The sequence below is a fragment of the Symphalangus syndactylus genome, chromosome 1, assembly GCF_028878055.3.
Source record: "Symphalangus syndactylus isolate Jambi chromosome 1, NHGRI_mSymSyn1-v2.1_pri, whole genome shotgun sequence".
Taxonomy (NCBI): domain Eukaryota; kingdom Metazoa; phylum Chordata; class Mammalia; order Primates; family Hylobatidae; genus Symphalangus; species Symphalangus syndactylus.
Window position 1 is genome coordinate 38638740 of NC_072423.2, and position 21737 is coordinate 38660476.

Here is a 21737-nt window from a genome sequence, read left to right on the forward strand (position 1 = left end):
TTTGGCGTATATGGTATTTGTTCATTTCATCTCATCATATTCATCACCATCCACATTTATTTGTGAACTACATAAATAAACCTCAGTTCTCAAAACAGTCACAACTGGGTAAAGAGTTGCAGTAGTCTGAGGAAGTTACTATCACATCATTGTTGGTATTTATCATTCTTCACACTAGTTCCTTTTCTGACTATTCAGTCACCTCCAGAATTAATATCCTTAGAAGCATCTCTAAAATGAGTTTGATTTACTAAACATAGAAGTTGACAAAGTTTTTCAAGTATAACTGCATAAACTCTTTCTTAAAAAAATCAGTTTTTCCCAAGTTGTTAGCCTTTCATTGGCATTTGAGTCATTTATGTGACATATTTATAAGAAACATCTGCTAGTGCTGCTGCATACTTTTATCAGATCCATTAAATAGTACATTTTTCTTCTTGATTCTCACTAAAACTAACTAGATGGCTGTCATTCTTTTCTTTATGCTTTTACTGTACTAATTTAGCCCATTTGACTGCACTTTTTTTTCTTTTTTTTAATTAAAGTTCCCTCCTTTCTTTTCCCCTTGCTTCCCAATAGGTCTCTTGATGGTCGTCTCCAGGTATCCCATCGAAAAGGATTGCCACATGTTATATATTGCCGATTATGGCGCTGGCCTGATCTTCACAGTCATCATGAACTCAAGGCAATTGAAAACTGCGAATATGCTTTTAATCTTAAAAAGGATGAAGTATGTGTAAACCCTTACCACTATCAGAGAGTTGAGACACCAGGTAGGAACATTGCAAGTTTTTTTCTTGGTTTTGAATTAAATGCCTGAACTTCAGTATATTTAGGTACTCTTGTGACCCGGGAAAATTTTAGTGTAAATTCTAATAAATTACCTTAAATTGTGCATATTATTTGGTGGTAATTAAAATTTTTTTATTTTTAAAAATTTTTAATGAGAAAACATACCTGTTTCTTGGAATAGCATATGATTCGGCATGAAAATGCATATCCAGGAAATGCTGTAGGTTGGCAGTCTGCCCAGAGCTATGCTGATGTGCTTCTACATGTCCCTGCTGCAGTAACTCATTTTCAAGCATTTTGCACTTGGAGTCCTTTTAGAAGTACTTTAATGACATCATTTGTATGTACACCGTTTAGTAAAGCTTGTAACAAGACTTTTCATTTAGTTAGCTGTCTACCTGAAACTATTAAAAAATATAGCAGTAGCTGTGTTTTTGGAAAATTTCCTATATCTTGATTTTACAGATAAAGACATTTCCAATGGGGATTTGTGAACTTTTATGGTAATATACTATTACCAGGATCACATTGTTCCCAAAAGTTTGAGATAAATTAGAACTTAGAAATTTGGATAATAGACTACCTAAGTTAAAGCCATAATCAGATTTGTCATTTTCTCAATAACTAGTATATATCGAATAGGTGGACCCTAACTTTAAAAATTAAGCTACAACTTCTCTTCTTCTTGTTGAAAACTTTAAAAAAGATTCCCCCACTCCCTTTTGCTCTTTGCCATTAACTTGGATTTCTTGAACTTTTTCAGTTTTGCCTCCAGTATTAGTGCCCCGACACACCGAGATCCTAACAGAACTTCCGCCTCTGGATGACTATACTCACTCCATTCCAGAAAACACTAACTTCCCAGCAGGAATTGAGCCACAGAGTAATTATATTCCAGGTATTTTTGCCTTCTGAATCTCCTAAAACTTGGATAGATACAAATTTTGTTCATAAGCATTCAAGTTTTAGTAAATTGTGGTTTCACTTTTTTAAAAATGCTTTTGAGTTTTTAATAGAAAAATCGGATTTGTTGGGTGATTATTTTGTGAAATGTATAAGCCTAGTACATTAAACAGTTTTGTTTGGAGAAGAGTTTTACTTTATATTTCATTTTCTTTTGCAGTGACTTTAATCAAAGTACTGTGAGAAGCAGAAAAGAAAAGATCTTAGTAAGTTTGTCTTAGTTGTTGAAGCTAAGCGAGATGCAGAATGTAAGCAAAACAAATGGTGTAGGAGAAAAGTACCCCCGAAACACATATAACTGAAAATCTACCCAATGATCACTTTTTCTTAGATAACTTGGTAATATTTAACAGAAATACAACATTTCTATAAGAAATATAATACTTAGTTCTATAGACGTAGCAACACTTACATATTATACTGAACATCAGAAAACCTCTTTTAGTTATGTTTCGTCTACATCTCAGTAATTCCTGATGAAAAATGAATTCAGCTACATGGTTCTCAAATTTTGTTCTGATGTATTATGTGATCCAGTAATACTCCACAATATGATATCTGGCCTTTTCGTTTTTTATGGGTTGTTTTTTTTTTTTTTTTTTTTTTTTTTTGAGAACAACTAATACTTTGTTACTTTTGTTGCATGTTTTCCTTTTTGTTTGATTTTTCTCCCTAGCAGAAACAGCATGATGTTAGGATAAGGATTAAGCTGTAGTGTCTCGATTTCTTTCTTCCTTTTGTAATATTCTTCTATTCCACTCTTATTTTATACACTAAAAATATGTAAGGAACTTAAGACCATTTACAAAATTCTTAAAATACGGTTTTAATACATTTAAACAATTACTTCTTTTATGTATCCATCATAGAAATAATGCTTATTCATTGAAGATAATTTTTAAAATGTAAGGAAGAAAAAAAGAAAAGAAAACTAAGATAAGTTTTTTTTTTTAAATCGCTGGTTTTACAGATGGGAAGTGGTTTTTGATTGTTTTAATGTATATTTCTTTGATTACTGTTTTATTCCAGAAGAGGATTTAAAGCTGCTTTTTGGGTTGCTAGGAAATACAAACTTACTGAAGTTAAGAGAGGGAGAGGGTGGGGTATAGTATGATATACTAGGAGGATGAAAAACCCAGGACTATGAAACAGGGCAGTTGCTAGGTAGAAAAGGGAGTGGAGTTTTGTGAACATTGGTGTGGGGAAAGGGAGGCATTTTAAGTCGTTAGTGTGGAAATTAGTTATTCAGCCAGTAATGCTAACCTTAGATATAAGCATGCAGTCTTACAACACGAATATCCAGTAATTATTTGAAAGGATATTCACCAGAATGTTTAGTGGCTTTCACTTGTGAAGATGTTCGGGCTCATTTTTCCTTTCTTTTTTGTTCCTTTAGTTATTTAGATTTGAGTATTTTATAAAGTTAGAAAATCAGAAGTGGATTATACCCATTTGCTTTTCTGGACAGTGGGGCTTTATCCAGTTTCAAGCAGCAGCAAAACCAAAGGGTTCACGTTTTATTCCACTTAAAAGAAATTTTAACGTTTTCTCGAAAATGCTAATAGCTTTATTATTTATTACAATAATGGAAAAAATAAACAGTAAGATAATGTATTTTAAGGTTCAGCATTTCTTTCTGATTAGATCTTTGAGATACAGGTTAAACTCAAAGCTTAGCACCGTTTAACTTTATTAGCTTTAACTTTTAAAATATGCATAATATATACACTTATTTTTATGTTCTTTATTGTTTGAGTATATGAAGATAGTTTATTCTTAGAATTTTTGTTTTAAAAATTTGGGGGTACTGACACTTAAATGAAAAGTTTGATACTTAAAGTTTGTGGTTAGTTTATTGAATAGATACTGTAAAAGGTTATTGAAGGAGACCCTTAACCTGTATCTTCTCTCCCTCTTCTTTTTTTTTTTTTTTTTTTTTTGAGATGGTGTTTCGCTCTTGTTGCCCAGGCTGGAGTACAATGGTGTGATCTCGGCTCACCGCAGCCTCCGCCTCCTGGGTTCAAATGATTCTCCTGCCTCAGCCTCCCTAGTAACTGGAATTACAGGCATGCACCACCATGCCCGGCTAATTTTGTATTTTTAGTAGAGATGGGTTTCTCCATGTTTGTCAGGCAGGTCTCGAACTCCCGACCTCAGGTGATCTGCCCGCCTCGGCCTCCCAAAGTGCTGGGATTACAGGCGTAAGCCACCGTGCCTGGCCTCTTTCTTTTGATAATTTTAAAATTCTGTTTGGATATGTGTCTGTGTTATCTTGAATCGCTCAAAACTGTTCAGCAGTGTAAATGTTAAACTGATGAACGTCTTTTGAACTTATTTTTCCTCCCTGGAATTACAGTTGATTAAATTGTATACATGTTTTTATTTTACATGCAGTTTATTCAGCTATTCAGATAGCTTTCTGAACATAAATGTTTTATTCAGACAACATGTTGGAAATAACATATTAGAATCCTAATGGTTATTTTCAGGGAGCATTTTACCTCTTTATACAGTAGTCTGTATTTGAATTGAATTTTCCGCTTCAAACACTTAGACTTTACCGGTTAGGAATCCTTGGAGAAACATACTTTTTAGGTAGAATTCAGCCTGGACCAATCCAGAACCATACTCTACCATATTTTACCCTATAGAACTTAGTGTAAGTTGTAAGCCTGTATTATTGAATACTTTTATAATCCAAAATCTTGTGTGTTTTTTAATTTTCTGAGTACTCATAAAATAACAATGTTCATTAGATTAAACAACAACAACAAGAAATTGTAGTTACTGATGGTTTTGCAGCCTACTGAGTCAGATCTGAAGCATTTTTGAAGTTACGTTTTTGGCTCTTGCCCCAGAATATATACATATAGGAATGAGCAAGATACGTACGTAATGTGTATGTCCAGAGAGTAGGATTTTATTAAAAGTAGATGTTAAGGATTCGCCACAGAATTTGGACAAGATCCTGAATTATACACCCTTAGTATGCAATATTACTTTTTATAATAATGTTATATAACATTATTATTTGTTATTTGGAGTGATTCATTGGTTCTCTCTGGTAGCTGAGAGAAAAGGTAGTGAGATTATGTTGCAGTTATGCTTGATTTGTTTTAAACTTTTGTAGAAACGCCACCTCCTGGATATATCAGTGAAGATGGAGAAACAAGTGACCAACAGTTGAATCAAAGTATGGACACAGGTAAAAAAAAAAAATGTCTTTGAAAATTCCTCAGTTATTAGATATACATTTCTTGTATTGTTTGAAATTCACAAAAGATGTTACTCTTAAATTAAGAGAAGTTGAGAAGCATACCAAAAAAGGTGATCTTCTATCTTGATTTAACATATCTGAGCTACCAAAGGGGTCCATGTTGTCACTGAAAAATTAATGTATGCTACTCTGCAGAATAATTGTTATATTTTTTTATTAGAGTAAATGAAAATTTGAAAATCTGCAGAATAATTGTTATATTTTTTTATTAGAGTAAATGAAAATTTGAAAACATGCGCGTGCTTTTATTTCTTTTTAAGTATTTGCTTCTGTTGAAAATTGTAGTTAACCCTATAACTAAATATTTCTCTGTGATAAAAGACCATAATTACTCAAATGACAGATTTTCAGAGGAATTTGGGGGTGAAAGATGGGGATCAGCTTTTCACTGCTTTTTTAACCTAATAGTGAGTTTTGAATTATAGTAGATTAATTTCTTATACTTAGCTATCAACTCCAAACAGTGATGAAGAAAAAAATTAAAGCTTTAAATCACATCTTATGTAATAAAATGTGTAACTCAGCAGAAGTAATAAACTACCAGTGAAATCACTTTGATGTCATTGTAATTGTCCAGTTTGATTCATTTCACCTGTCTATATCTTAACTATTGGACACCTTAATATCACAACCTGACAAAGTATACCATCAGTCTTTCTCCACATCTTAACACTAATGCATTCTTGGTTATGATAATCTAAATTATTTTTAAATGGATTAACATTGGTGGGGGAGGGAGGGGTTACAATAATTCTGTTGTTGGAGTCCGTTTTTTGGACTCCCAGGTGAAGAAGTTTCTGCTGTAGCTAATCATACATCTGGGTGTTTAGGAGTACCAGATAACTAAGAAAGGTAGATAATCTAATGAACACTGGAAATAACATGTTATACATCTTAATGCAAATGATATTTGACTTTCCACATATGTTTTACTAAAATTAGATGACACTCTTCTTGAAGCAATATTATTCTTTTTTGCGAAAGCAATAATATTCTTTTGTGATGGACAGCTGTTACTGTGACATTTAAAAGTGAATGATAGGAAAACATACTGAACATCATAAACCACAGTGAGATACTACCTCATACCTACTAGATGCTATAATCAAAAAAGGGCAATAACAAATGTTGGTGAGGATGTGGAGAAATTGGAGTCCTCATATATTGCTAGTAGGAATGTTAAATGGTTCAACACTTCCGTAAAGTTTGCTGTTCCTCAAAAAGTTAAATATAGAGTTAACATATTGTGGCCAGCTATGTACCCAAGTGAATTGAAAACATGTCTGCTCAAAAACTTGTACATGACCATTTATGCAGGCGTTATTCTTAATATTCAAAGTTAGAAACAACTCAGATGTCCATCAAATGATGAATGGATAAATAAAATGAGGTATGTTTCTACAATAGAATTATTCAACCATGTAAAGGAATGATAGTATAGCATGACGTGTGGCAACATGGATGGACCTTGAAAGCAGTATGTTAAGTGAAATAAGCCAGAAAAAAAAGGCTGCAGGTATTCTAATTAGTGCACAGACACCTATTCAACAATGTAACTGAAACACAGGAGGAGCAGTAATACGAGTATTCGTTATGTATGATAAATTAATCAAAGTACAAAAGTGGAGAATAAGCTGAATCAGCCAGTTAAAATAATTGCAGTGTTGGGGCTAACTTTGAACTCAACCTAATATTTCTGTTTCAGTGGAGCAATGTTACTGGCTTTCTGAATGACACGTTTAAAATTACTGTATGGCAATGGGAATTTGTGATTCATGAGATGCCAACAGTTGGTTTGGCTGCCAGCCTCTTACCCAGTATCAGTTTCTCTCTCGGGGCCATGGCAAGAAACACAATTCTGACTGATGCAGGGCTCCAATTTAGAACAGAGTTGGCCACCTTTCTAACTCTGGTTCATACCTTCCAGAGGGAAGGACATAATTAAATTCATCTTTCATAACCTGCTGTTAAAAATAATGAATTGAAATCTTTTAAAAAGGCAACCAGAGGATAAATTAGGCATAATAAGTAACTGTACGAACAAGCACTTGTTACTTTTTTCTTTTTTTTAAATTTAGATTTCGCTGGTCAAGACTTTATTCTTCCTTTATAGTCTTGTGGATATTAGAGATCAGGCTGGACATCGTAAGAAATTTTTAAGTTCGATTAACCTTTGTAGTATTGTATAATCAGTCCCTTTTCAAGTCATGATTTTTATGAACATATTTGTTCAAACAGGTATATAGAGAAATAGAATATAATAGATCATAAAATGTGGATTTCATAACTCACAATTCAGTTTTGTATCTTCTACATACGCTGTGCTTAGTCTAAGATACACAAAGAGACTTAAAGGGTTTTTTAATCTGCCTGTGTCCCAGAAGATAAAATGAGGTCCTAACCTCCAATACCTCAGAATATGGCCTTGTTTGGAAGTAGCATCTTTGTAAATGTAATTGTTTAAGATGAAGTCATACTGAAGTACGATGGGCCCTAATTCTATATGACTGGTGTCTTTATAAGATAGGGAGGAATGTGCCATATGAAGATGGAGGCAGGTAACTGGAGTTAGCACCTGCAAGCTGAGCAATTCCTAGGATTGTTGGGAAACCCAAAAGCTTAAGAGAAAGGCATGGAACAGATTCTCCCCTTGAGCCTTTGAGAGAGCATGGCTTTGCTGACACCTTGACTTGGGACTTATGTCCTCCAAAGGTCTGAGAAAATAAATTTCTGTTGTTTTAAGCCACCCAGTTTGTGGTATTTTGTTAGAGCAAGCCCTAAGAAGTATTACAGTGAGTATTAAGATTTTGAGAGTATCCTACTAATATGTATACTTAATTATTTGTAAGTTATATACAGGCACTTCATGTACATTTAAAAATATATACAAAAATTAGAAATTGAAGGATGAGATTAAATAAATAGAAAATACATTTTAATTTTTTTGTTTTTGTAAACTAGTAGTTTTGTGTACTTCTAGACAGTGTTCCCATACACTCCACTTATAAGACTTACTCCTCTTAAGTAAATGCATATAACCAAAATAGCATAGTGAGACTCTGAGCTAGACTACCTGAGTTTGAAATGTTCCTCCTACATATGCTAGCTAGGTAACCTAGTTTTTTAAATCTGTAAAATAGGGACAATAATAGCATTTAACTCATAGAATATTAATAGGGCTAATATTTGTAAGGCATCTATGTGTTCCTAACCTGTAATAAGCACTGTATGAATGTAGTTAAAATGTTAAGAGGAGTTAACCATTAAGAAAAAGGAAGATAGTGGATTGCACAAAGATTTGAAGGAAAGCGAAGAATTGAGATCCAGACACAGAGGCACTGGATTTTTGTGGTTTAGGATCATCTCTATAAAATAGGAAAGTAAGATTTTTGTCAAAAATGAGGGGTCAGGTTTGACAGCTTCAGGATAATAGTCTTAATAACAATGCCTTTTCTCTGCCATGTGTTAAACAGTTTTTGATGTAGATGTATAGCATGTCTTTCATTAGATAAATTTTTTAGTATTTTATACTTTTAGTGCTGTTATACACGTTTTTGTTTTTACATTTTTCCAGTTGTTCCTAGGATATGGGAAATACTTGATTTTTGTATATTAATCTTTTCTCCTGCATTCTTGTTAAATTGACTTTTTGGTTCTAGAATTCTGTAGATTCTTGAGGTTTTTTGCATACACAGCCGTGTCATCTATTGATAAGGACAGTTTTTTCTTTTTTTCTTTTTTTTTTTGAGACGGAGTTTCACCCTTGTTGCCCAGGCTAGAGTGCAATGGCACGATCTCAGCTCACTGTAACCTCCGCCTCCCAGGTTCAAGTGAGCCTCCCGAGTATCTGGGTTTACAAGCATGCACCACCACGCCCAGCTAATTTTTTGTATTTTTAGTAGAGATGGGGTTTCTTCATGTTGGTCAGGCTGGTCTCAAACTCCCAACCTCAGGTGATCCGCCCGCCTCGGCCTCCCAAAGTGCTGGGATTACAGCTGTGAGCCACCGTGCCCGGCTGACAGTTTTTCTTTTTTTCCCCAGTCTTTATGCGTTTTTCTTTTTCTGTCCTAACTAAGACCTACAATAAACTGTTGAAGCTATAAGAATGGACATTTTTGCATTGTTCTGATTATAGGAAGAACACATTTCACAATTCCCCCTTTAAGTATGATGTTAATTGTGGATATTTTGGAGATTGTATCTGATTGAGGAAGTTCTTTTTCCTTTTTGTTCTTAATGTTCTTTTTTTTTTTTTTTTTTGAGATGGAGTCTTGCTGTCGCCCAGGCTGGAGTGCAGTGGCGTGATCTCGGCTCACTGCAGGCTCCACCCCCCGGGGTTGACACCATTCTCCTGCCTCAGTCTCCTGAGTAGCGGGGACTATAGGCGCCTGCCACCTCTCCTGGCTAATTTTTTTGTGTTTTTAGTAGAGACGGGGTTTCACTGTGTTGGCAAGGATGGTCTCGAACTCCTGACCTCGTGATCCGCCCGCCTCGGCCTCCCAAAGGGCTGGGATTACAGGCGTGAGCCACCGCGCCCGGCCTGTTCTTAACGTTCTAATTGTGTTTTATAAATGGCTGTTGAATTTTGTCAGATGTTTTTTCTGCGTTTATAAAGAGGGTCATATAGTTTCATGGACTTGAATTGTTTTATTTTTGAGAATTTTTCCATCTATGTTTATGAGAGATTGGTCTATAGGGTTTTTTCCCTTGTAATGTGTTTATTTTAATATCATAAAATGTGTTGGAAATGGCTTTCTCCTGTTTTCTCAAAGAGTTTCTTTAAGGTTGGCATTATTTCTTTCTTAATTTTTGATAGGGCTGGGCATGGTGGTTCTTGCCTGTAATCCTAGCACTTTAGGAGGCCAAGGCTGGAGAATTGCTTGAGCACATGAGGTCAAGACCAACCTAGGCAACAAAGCAAGACCCTGTCTCTTCAAAAAAAAAATTTTTTTTAATTAGCCAGGGGTAGTGGCATTCACCTGTGGTCCCAGCTACTTAAGAGGCTAAGGTGGGAGGGTCACTTGAGCCCAGGAGGTTGAGGTTGCATTGAGCCATGTTTGTGTCGCTGCACTCCAGCCTGGGCAACAGCGAGACCTTGTATTCAAAAGAAAAGTTTGATTTTTCCAGAGAAACCATCTCTTGTAGGAAAAGGTTTTTTAAATTGAGAATTATTTAGATTTTTAATTTTGTGTATGTGTTTGATAAACTTGGATTTTGTTAGAAATGTGTTCATTTCATCTAAGTCATAGGATTGATTAATTGAGACAGGATCTCACTTTGTTGCCCAGGCTGGAGTGCAGTGGCCTGGTTGGCTCACTGCAGCCTCAACATCCCAGGCTCAGGCAATCTTCCCCACTTTAGCGTCACGAGGAGCTGGGACCACAGGTACATGCTACTGCGCCTGGCTAATTTTTGTGCTTTATGTAGAGATGGGATTTCACCATGTTGCCCAGGCTGGAGAATTTATTGATATTAAGTTATTTCTGATATTTCTTATCCCTTTCATATATGTGAGATCCATTTTAAAATTTATAATGTTAGTAATTTGACTTTTTAATTTTTTATTAGAATGTCTTGTAATGGATTAATCAGTAGTCTCAAAGGACTGATTTTTTGTCTTGTTCATTTTTTGTTGTCTTTGTCTCTTTTCTGTTTTGTTTGTATTCATCATCTTTTTGTCTGCTTACTTTTCATTTAATCTGGTCTTTTTCTAACCTCTTGTGGTATACATTTAGATCATTGATTTGTTTATAATGTACACATTTAAAGCTATACGTTTCCCTCTAAGCTTTATGTTAGCTCTATATTACAAATTTTATATTGTTTTTAAATTATCACTTAATTATTTTCTAATTCTTCTTGATTCATGAGTTATTTAGAAGTTTGGGTTTTTCTTAGGAGTGTGAGGATTTTCTAGATACTTCATTGATTTCTAATTTAATTCTGTTACAGTCCAGCATATAGTGTGTGTGACTTTAGTCCTTGGAAATTTGTGAAAATTATTTTATGCTATAACTTGTAACTTATCTTGATAAGAGTTCCATATATAGTTGGAAAGAATGTATATACTATAGTGTTCCAAATGTCATTTAGGTCAGGGTGGTTGATGGTGTTTAAATCTTAATTCTTTATGATTTTTAAAAATCTCATTATTTTGTCAGTTATGATAAGTGTTAAAATCTTCAGCTCTGATTTTAGAGTCATCTGTTTGTGCCTTTAGTCCTGTCAGTTTTTGCTTCATGTATCTTTAACCTCTGTTATTAGATGATACACATTTGGAATTACTCCATCTTCCTAATGAATTTACTCTAATTATAAAATGCATTTCATATTAACATCTCCGTATCTTCTTTCTTACCTCTGGTTACATGATATATTTTTAATTGTTTCAGTCTATCCGAAATCTTTATATTTATGGTGTGTTTCTTGTGGACAGCATTTTTTTGGTTTTATTTAATCTAACAATTTTTGTCTTTTAGTTGGAAAATTTAGTCCACTTATATTTAGAGGAATTATTGATACTGGGTTTAGGCCTCCATTTTGCAATTGTTGGTCTGTCTGTTCTCTCTGGTTTTTATCTGTTTGTTTTCTTGCCTTTTAGACTAATCAAATAATTTCTGTTTCATTCTATTTACTCTCTTGGCTTTTTACCAATAACAGTATTATTTTCTCAGTTGGCATTCTTGTGACTACATTGTACTTATGTTATACCTAGAAGGTTATTTAAGTTGTAATATTTTACAACGTCATGTAAAATTTAAGAACTTTACACCACTCTAATTTCATTCATCTACTTCTGTTGTTTGTACTATTATTGACATGTATTTTACTTAATAAAAATATATAAACCCCAAAGTACAGTGTTATTTTTTGCTTTTGAGATCAAGTTGATTTTTAAAGAAAATTAGAAGGGATAAAAAGAAGTGTTTTATATTTACCTACATATTCACCAGTTTTGCTCCTTTTTATTCCTTTACTACAGACATTTCTTTCAGTTGTTTTAGCACCATTTTGCAGAGATGTTCCTTTCTCCATTGATTTACTTTGGCTCCTTTTTTGAAAATCAAGTAATAATATGTATGTGACCCTGACTTTGGGTGTGCTCTTAATCCAATTAAATGAGTTTATAATTTCAGATCCTTTATTTTTTAGCTATATAATTTCCATTTTAAAGTCTTTGATAATTTGTGTCCAGTTAATATGTAACATGGCCTGCTTTTGTTGACAGTTTTATCTCTTGGTTATGGGTCATTTTTTCCCCCTCCATCTTTGAATATCTCGTTTTTTAATTGGATAGTGAGTGTTGTATATGAAATAATATTAGAGATTAAAATAGATAACACTTTCTTTGGAAAGACCAACTCTTTTCTCTCTCCATTTGCTAAGTTGAGGAGCTGATCCTTTCCCTGCCCTTAGGATTTGAGTTGGAAAGGTGATAATTTGGTGCTTTAATATCACATCACTCAGGTTTCAGGGAGGGTCAGTTCCCTACCTTATCAGAACTTTCGGATATGAGTATGGCAAGACTGCATATTCTTATTTCTTTCCAGCCTTGCCCAAGACTTCCTATGCTACCATGTACTCAGCTAAAGACATGTATTGGAACCGACTGGTGAAGAGGAGCTCTGTGCTTTCAGCTTCTTAGATTCCTGTCATCTGTGCATGGCCATTGAAATTTTAGTTGGCTTCTCCTTTGGCAAGCTCAGTCCTTTGTCTGTGTCCTGACTTGGCAGATGCTATCAGTAGTGAAAGTGATTACCACTCTCTGTTAACCGGGGAGGAGCTCATCCCTCTCTGTAAATTAGTTCCTGTGGACTTACTTGGATCTATATCTGTGTGATAACTTCAAAGAAAAATAGGATTTTTTTTTTGTTTATACACTATTTTCTTACTGCTATTTCAGAAGCAAAGGTTTTCCCCAATCTTCTACATACTAACTATAAGGGGAACTCTGTAGGAGTTTTCTAATAAAAACAAAAGCAGCCTTTTTTCTCATTATGAACAGAATTATGCTCTCATAGAAAAATTGGAAATATATAAAACCTAAGATGCTATCGCATTGGGGATTAAGTTTTTTAAAACAAGAAATGAAAAAATGATCATTTATGCATTATGTATTTCATAAGCTGAATTTGATAATTATAATGTTGTATCACTTTGGCAGGGAAGCTCAATCTCTTATTTCTACCATTATTCTGTGTCAGATAAAAGTTAAACAGTGTTCTACACATAAGATTATGACACAGCGTTTCGAATTATACAACAAATGGTTGTTCATTATAAAAAATTAGGATAGTTAGGCAAAACAGGAAAACTTAAGCATTACATGTAATTGCATCTAGCAAAAAATTAAAATTTTAAAAGGTTCAACTTTTACCAGAAATTAAAAAAACAGTGCTGTAATGAACCTCATTATTTTTATAGCTAGAAAATGACAGAGAAATTCAGTAGGATGTCAGATTCTAGAGTTCCTGTTCTTGTTTATTACACTGTATCTCTGGCTGGTTTTAGGTGACATGGGGGAGAAGTGGGTGCTTTTGATACATATTGCTGAGGCTTAGAATATGACTAGTGATCATACCTGGGTTAAGGTTGAAGAAGCAACCCAGGATGATTTCCTAGTTTTCTGGAGGGTTTGTGAACACTTTGGTCTGTATTCAGTAAATTAGACTTTTTAAAGCATACATTTTTATTGTGTATGTTTAAGGTATATAACATGGTATTTGGTGTATGTAGTGAAATGGTTGCCGTAGTCAACTAAATCCATCATCTCACATAGTCACTTTTTTATGTGTGTGATAAGAGCACCTAAAATTGACTCAGTAAATTTCCAGTATGCAACACAATATTGTAACTGTAGTCCTCAGGTTGTACATTAGATCTCTGGGCATATCTTACATATCTGCAACTTTATACCGTTTGACCTATAATCTCCCTATTTACCCCCCAACCCGTAATCACCATTTTATTATGTTTCTATGTATTTGGCTTAAAAAAAAAAAAACCCCACATATGAGATTATGCCATGTTTCTTTCTGTGTCCACCTAATTTCCCTTAGCATAATGTCTTCCAGATTCATCCATGCTAAAAGTGGTAGGATCTCCCTTTTTAAGGCAGGATAACATTCAATTGTGTGTATAATCCTCCATTTCTTCATTCATCTGCTGATGGGACACTTGGGTTGCCTTCTGTGTCTTTGCTAAAGCAGCAAGAGAAAAAGCAACGTGCCACATAACAAAGGAGTCTTCATTAGACGATCAGATTTTTCAGCAGAAAGTTTGCAGGTCAGGAGAGATGGATGGTGTATTTAAAGTGCTGAAAGAATTAAAAGACAAAACTGAAATTAGCTGGGTGTGTTGGTATGCACCTGTGGTCCCAGCTACTCAGGAGGCCAAGGTGGGAAAATTGCTTGAGCCTAGCAGGTGGAGGTTGTAGTGAGCCAAGATTGTGCCACTGCCCTCCAACCTGGGTGACAGAGTGAGACCCCATCTAAAAAAAAAAAAAAGTACACCTGCCAACCAAGAATACTATAACCAGTAAAGCTGTCCTTCAGAAATGGAGAAATAAAAAATTTCTCAGACAAACAAAAGCTGAGGGGTTCATCAGTGCTGGTGTGGTGAGGATGGGGAGCAACAGGCACACTCATTTATTGCTGGTCAGAATGAAAAATGGTATAGCCACTTTGGAAGACAGTTTGGTGATTTCTTACAAAACTAACTATATTCTTACCATATGGTTTAGCAGTTTTGCTTCTCCTTGGTATTTACCCAAATGGATTGAAAACTTAGGTCTACACAAAAACCTGCAGATTGATGTTCATAGCAGCTTTATTTATAATTTCCAAAACTTGGCAGCAACCAAGATGTTTTTAATAGGTGACTAGATAAATAAACTGATATATCCAATTAATGTACAACAGGTCCTCAAGTAATGTGATTTCGTTACAATGTTGATGATTGGGGAATGTTGGTTTTGTTGTACAATTATTTTGCTTAAGTCAGTTTCCAAAAACCTATGGAAAATGTTAAATGAAGACTTACTATATATGACATTCTGGAGAAGGCAGAACTATGGAGACAGTAGAAAGATAAGTGGTTACTGAGGCTTTGTGGGAGGGAAAGAGGACTAGGTGGAGCACAGGGCATTTTTAGGGCAGTGAAACTACTCTGTTCGAAACTGTAAATGGATACACGTCATTATACATTTGTCAAAACCCAGAGAATGTATAACAGTGAGCCCTGATGTAAATTATGGACTTTCGGTGATAATGATGTGTCAGTGTAGGTTCATTATTATAACAAATGGACCATTGTGGTTTACAGATGTTATAGGGAATTTGGGGAAGCAGGGCAGGGGTCATATGGGAGCTCTTTGTACTTTCTGTTCAGTTTTGCTGTGATCTTGAAACTACTCTAAAAAAAAGTCTATATTTTAAATTAATACAATTTAATGTCACCTTAAAAGATATAACAGATTTTTTTTTAAAAAGCCTGGGTGAATATTTGCAAACAGATGACAAGTCTAAGAACTGGTTTTTAAGTTTAAAAACTTACAAATCAAGAAGAAAAAGATAGTTAATAGAATTGGCTAAAAGAACAGGAATACACTATTTACAACAAAAACAAGAAATTTAAAAATTGCTCCCTTTAAACCTATCATTGGCAGATGTCAACATGTAGTGACACAGTGTGAAGAAACACTAGCTTATAAATTCTTAGTGAGATGAAACATTTTTGAGAGGGTATTTTGGCACTTATAAAAGTTTAACACATTTTATTTGACATTTGTTAATTTGTCAAACAAAGGTTTGACAAATATATCCCAGAAATATATGTAAATTTGTATGCAAAGATGCATGCACAGGGATTTCTGTAGTTGGTTTAGCTGTAAGTAGACACTGCTAATTCACGCTAGATCTCAAATAGGATATTTATAATATTTCTCCTAAGTGGAAGGCCTTTGGCAGGTGAGACTCTAGTAGCGGCATTTATGTGTGAATAATTCATAGGCTAATCATCAGTTCCTTGCCTCTGGGTTTTTTTTTTTTTTTTTTAAGGCTTCTATTAATTGTTAGCTTATTTTAAGTTTTTAAAATTTGTCTTTTTTGTAATCTGTAATTCTAACCTGTCACATCTGATTGAACGCCTGTTAATTTAAATGATCCTACTGGTCATTTCTGAGTATTTAATAGAGGAGTAAACAGTTAAAAGATATGAATAATTGGGCAGATTCCTCCATTTCTAATAGTGGCTTTGTTTATTTTATATTGGCTTCAGGAAACAGCAGTGAACTTTAGCTCATTGTTCCAAATATATTTTGACCTTTCTTAGTTGTACCTGTTGTGACTTGCCAGCAGATTTGTGACTTGCCAGCAGATTTTTAAAACTGAGAAAAAAGGAACATAATTATGTTGTGGAAGACCGTTCTGTCTTCTAAAAATTAAGCGTCTCTTCTCTGATTCATTTATTTATCTAGGGGCTACCATTTCACCTTTATTGCCTGGTATTTTATGTCATGGTTATAATAGTGTGTGGTAGGGAGGAGGTGTGTAAGATGGTCTGACCTATCTTACTCTTTTTTTTTTTCTCTTGAGACAGAGTCTTGCTCTGTCGCCCAGGCTGGAGTGCAGTGGGATGCCCTCAGCTCACTGCAACCTCCGCCTCCTGGATTCAAGCGATTCTTCTGCCTTAGCCTTCCAAGTAGCAGGGATTACAGGTGTACGCCACCATGCCTGACTAAGTTTTGTGTTTTCAGTAGAGATGGGGTTTCACTATGTTGGCCAGGTTGGTCTCTAACTCCTGACCTCGTGATCCACCCACCTCAGTCTCCCAAAGTGCTGGGATTACAGGCGTGAGCCACCATGCCCGGCCTGACCTCTCTTATTCTACAATTATGCTCTTGGTATACATTTGAAGCTTGGGTCATGCTCTTTTAGATAACTTTCCCTAAACGTGTAGAGAATGATGATCATAAAATAAAATATATCTTATATATTTAATAAGATTATTTAACAACGTTTATAGCAAACGTGTTTTAAAATTGAGTTGCATGGAATTGAGCAGACTAGTCACGCCATGATTTTTCATCTGTTGTCTCTGGTGGTTCTTATTTTGTATATTTGTGCCCCCTTATTTTCTTGATTAGATTTAGCCTGTTTACCCAAAAGAAGAAACAGATCATTTTCTAAGAAAGTGTAATTTACCAGAACTGACTCCAGAAAATAGAGCTATCTGAACAAGTCACCCTTCATAGAATAATGTCTCACAGTAAACTCTAGAAAGTTACTAATTATAAATAATTTCACAGAAGAATTCTACCAAACTTTTAAAGAATATACTGTTATAATACTATTTAAACCTTTGCAGAGGATAAAGCTGCTAGATTGTCATAACATTGACCACAAAGCCTTACAAACATAGCACTCATGTAAATCTTCTGGCGCATATTGCTTGAGACTATTGATGCAAAAATCCTAAATAAATATTTTATTGCTGTTAGCCTCAAAGCCAATGCCATGCTTAATGGGAAAATGGTAGAAACATTACCCTAAAAGTCAAGAGTAAGATATCCACCGTCATCACTGTTTTATCCCAAAGTGTGACGCTAACCCAAAGATGATTGATAAGTCATGTAGAAGGGCTTTTATTTTAGTGCTGCATGATCAAAATTAGGATTAAGAGTCATAAGACCAATGATTAAATATTTGTAACTCATACCATAAGACTTATATCCCTAATACATATAAAGAGTTTTCAAACAATCAGTAAGGAAATGATCAACATCGCAAAAGAAAATAATAGACTATTACAGAAAGGAAATATAATAAAAACGTGTAAAGCTACTCAAAATTAAAACTGTGCTTGTGACCGTGTTTTCATCTAGAAGCAATAACACTTCAGGCATCCCTTTACTATGTTGTGACTGGGAATGTAAACTGGTATAACCTTGATGAATGATAATTTTACCCAAATCTGTCAAAATTGCAAAAACACAAACCTTTCGACCTGGCAGTTTCTTTAAGAATGTATCCTTCAGATGTGATTGGAAAAGCATGCAAAATGGTCAAGATTAGTTATTGCAGTCTTAAAGCGTTGGTTCTTACAGCAAAAGATTGAAAATAGCCTGAATATCCATCAGTATGGGATCCCGATGTTATGTGACTAATTGATATGTAGACAGACAAATAAGGAAACACATTGTGAACAATCTGATAGAATAATATAGAAGATGAAAAACGGTTACTACTTGTGTATGAAAAGAAAGGACACAGAACGAAAATGTATTTGCTTATGTGGTTCATAGAATATTTTGGAAAGATACCCAAGGAACTGTCAACATTAGATATCTTTGGGAAGATGAACTGGTGGGCTAGAAGCCAAAACTGTTGCACCTTTTATACTGGAACCCCCCCTTCTCTCCCCCCGACCCCCTACAAATTAAACTAAATTTAAGCACTTACATATTCTGAATTCTTGGTATTTAAATTGTCTTTGTAATATTGTTGATAATTATAACCAGATAAAGCTAGTTTTATGATTACTTGATCAGAAGTTCTGGAAATACTTCATTTATTTTTAAATTAAATCCTTTTGTTTTAGGCTCTCCAGCAGAACTATCTCCTACTACTCTTTCCCCTGTTAATCATAGCTTGGGTAAGTTGCAAATATGTTCCCCTCATCATGTTTATACTGTATCACTTAATAATAAAAATCATCTCTAGGAGTTATTTTTTATATATCCGAGAAAGGGATCCTAATGAATAGCCAAATAATTATGTATGTGGTTTACAGTAGTGCTTTTTAAAAAGAATATTGACACCATCCCTCAAAATTATTAAAAGTCTTTTCTGCTGGCACATGTAAGAAATAGGTATAATCTATTTATTATTGAAATCATATTCCTCATAGAAAATTATATAATGGCTAGATTTTTATGGTTATGTTTATTTTATGATGTAATTAATAAAAGAGGTATGTGTATTACATATATATACACATTGATGTAAATATGTATACGTGTATACGTAGTATGGGGGTTTCATATATATATGTATATATATATATATATATATATATGAGAGTGTGCACGTATATGTACAAATATGTATGTGTATGGTCCCTTCATAACCATGAGTTCAGCATCTGCAGATTCAACCAACTGCAGATTGAAAATAATCGGGAAAAAATGAAAATAACAGTACAACAATAAAAACTAATACAAATTTTATTTATTTTTATTTTTTTGAGACAGAGTCTCGCTCTGTCGCCCAGGCTAGAGTGCAGTGGTGCAATCTCGGCGCACTGCAACCTCTGCCTCCTGGGTTCAAGCAATTCTCTGCCTCAGCCTCCTGAGTAGCTGGGACTACAGGTGCATGCCACCACACCCAGCTAATTTTTGTATTTTTAGTAGAGACGGGGTTTCACTATGTTGCCCAGGCTGGTCTCAAACTCCTGGCCTCAAACGAATCACCCACCTCGACCTCTTAAAGTGCTGGGATTACAGGCATGAGCCATGGCGCCAGGCCCAAATTTTAAAATACAATATAACAAATATTTGTATAGCATTTACATTGTTAGGTATTATAAGTAATCGAGAGATTATTTAAAGTATACAGGATGACGTGAATTTAAGTTACATGCAAATAGTACACCCTTTTATGTCAGAGACTTGAACATCTGAGGGTTTTTAGTTAGGGGGAGCCGGTCCTAGAACCAATCCCCTGTAAATGCCAAGGGATGACTATATATACATTTCTGTATTACTATTATTATTTTTGCCCTCATTTTACCCTGCTATTTCACAATTTCTCTTCGGTTGTTACATGTTTGGAATTTATTCTACAAAATTGTGAGGTTTTTTTCTTTTGCAGTATTCCTTATGATGTGTTTTAGTCAAAACTGCAGAAGCTAAATATATAGTTTTCCAGTGAAATAAGTAGTCTTTTGACTCTGTGGTCTGTTTCCACTTGCATGATCTTTGTGTGTTACTGCTTTCTGGTTCTTATGTATGAGTGGGTTTTCTTTTTTTGTACCTAGGGTATCTCACCAAGAGTTTGATGTTAAAATAGACAAATGTCAAAAATATGTCATATTTTGTATCCTTTTATTATGACTGTTTTTTTGTGTGTGGCTTTTGACTCATTAATCTTTGCTCTGGCTTTATCTTACCCCACATTAGCTTTTTTATGTGCTTTAGAAATGCACCAAGTATGGCAAGTTGACTGACTTTGCTATGATTGTTTTGTATTTGAACAGGAGCTAGACTAAAACTATTGGTAAAACAAAGAATCCAACATAAAGTGATTTAATGACATGGGGGAAATTTGAAAAAATCTGGTATGATCTGTGAAACTGGAGTTTTGTGTGAAAAATACTGAAAATCTGGTATGATCTATGGAAACCGATATAATATGTCTACTTCCTGAGCTTTTGCCAGTGCAGGCTGGCATAGAGCATGTAAAGATGATTATATTAAATCTATTTATGGCTTGAATTGTTCACACATTTCTTCCTTTTATTATTTTTTTATTTTTTTATTTTTCAGATTTACAGCCAGTTACTTACTCAGAACCTGCATTTTGGTGTTCAATAGCATATTATGAATTAAATCAGAGGGTTGGAGAAACCTTCCATGCATCACAGCCCTCACTCACTGTAGATGGCTTTACAGATCCATCAAATTCAGAGAGGTTCTGCTTAGGTTTACTCTCCAATGTTAACCGAAATGCCACAGTAGAAATGACAAGAAGGCATATAGGTATGTTTTATTTTCCTTGTTGTGAAAAATCAATGCTGTATACTCGTAATGTAGGCATTGCATGATGTGCCACATCAAGAGCTTGTGTGCAGTAAAACCAGCTTTCTCTCTGGTGTAAGTGCCAACACATTTAAGTGCACAGGCTTCACTGCTTCTAATAGATCCTGGTGATGCTTCAGTTGCAAACTCTTCAACTTTTATTTGGCACCCTTGATACTGGAGAGTTCTTCAATAAATATGTGTGAAGATAAGTTTAATTTGCTGAGTCTCTACCAGTCATAAAATTGCCATGTTCAGATTTGGGGTTTAATACTTTTTTATAAATCATGATTTTTTTTTTTTTCCAGTTTCTTTATATAGCGCCCAGGTTTTTTCCCCCTTTGGTGAGTTTATATGTTAAATGAAATCTGCTTGCTGTTCATCTGAAATGAGATATCTAAAACAAGAACTGCATTTAATATAGTTCAAAATATAATTCAGGGACATCTCAAAATGTGGTCTGGGGACTTCTGGTAGTCCCAGAAACCCTTTCAGCTAGTTTGTGAGGTCAAAGCTATTTTCATAGTAGTACTGAGATGCTGTTTGCCGTTTTTACTCTCATTCTCTCATGAGTGTACAGTGGAGTATTCCAGAGCCTACATGCATATGATTTTGCAAGAGATGAAATGTAGATTTGATAATGAGACTCCAATTCGGTTACACTAGACATAAATGTTGAAATGTTGCCACTTTTTTTTTTTTTTTTTTTTTTTTTTGCTTTGGGAATATAGTTGTTTTTCATAGACAAAAATGGTGAAATGTTGCTACTTTTTTTTTTTTTGCTTTGGAAATACAGTTTTTTATAAACATTGTTAATATGTAATGGATTTGATTTTTAAATGAATTTTTTAAATCTCAGTTTTTATATCTAATATGGTCATTTTCCATAATATTCACATAAACAAAAGC

General features: G+C 34.4%; 1 protein-coding gene across 12 annotated transcripts in view; it reads left to right on the forward strand.

Annotated features, from left to right (window-relative positions):
- The window catches only part of SMAD2 (SMAD family member 2), an 89882-nt gene that overhangs the window by 60858 nt on the left and 7287 nt on the right, over positions 1–21737 (forward strand). For 11 of the 12 annotated variants that reach the window (XM_055232856.2, XM_063639990.1, XM_055232865.2 and 8 more), the window contains 5 exons: positions 580–773; positions 1556–1690; positions 4886–4960; positions 18632–18685; positions 20577–20789. In XM_055232856.2, the coding sequence (XP_055088831.1) occupies positions 580–773; positions 1556–1690; positions 4886–4960; positions 18632–18685; positions 20577–20789 (671 nt within the window). Of the gene's footprint in view, positions 1–579; positions 774–1555; positions 1691–1915; positions 1962–4885; positions 4961–18631; positions 18686–20576; positions 20790–21737 lie in introns of those variants that run through there. The other variant, XM_063639999.1, reaches the window with a different exon arrangement.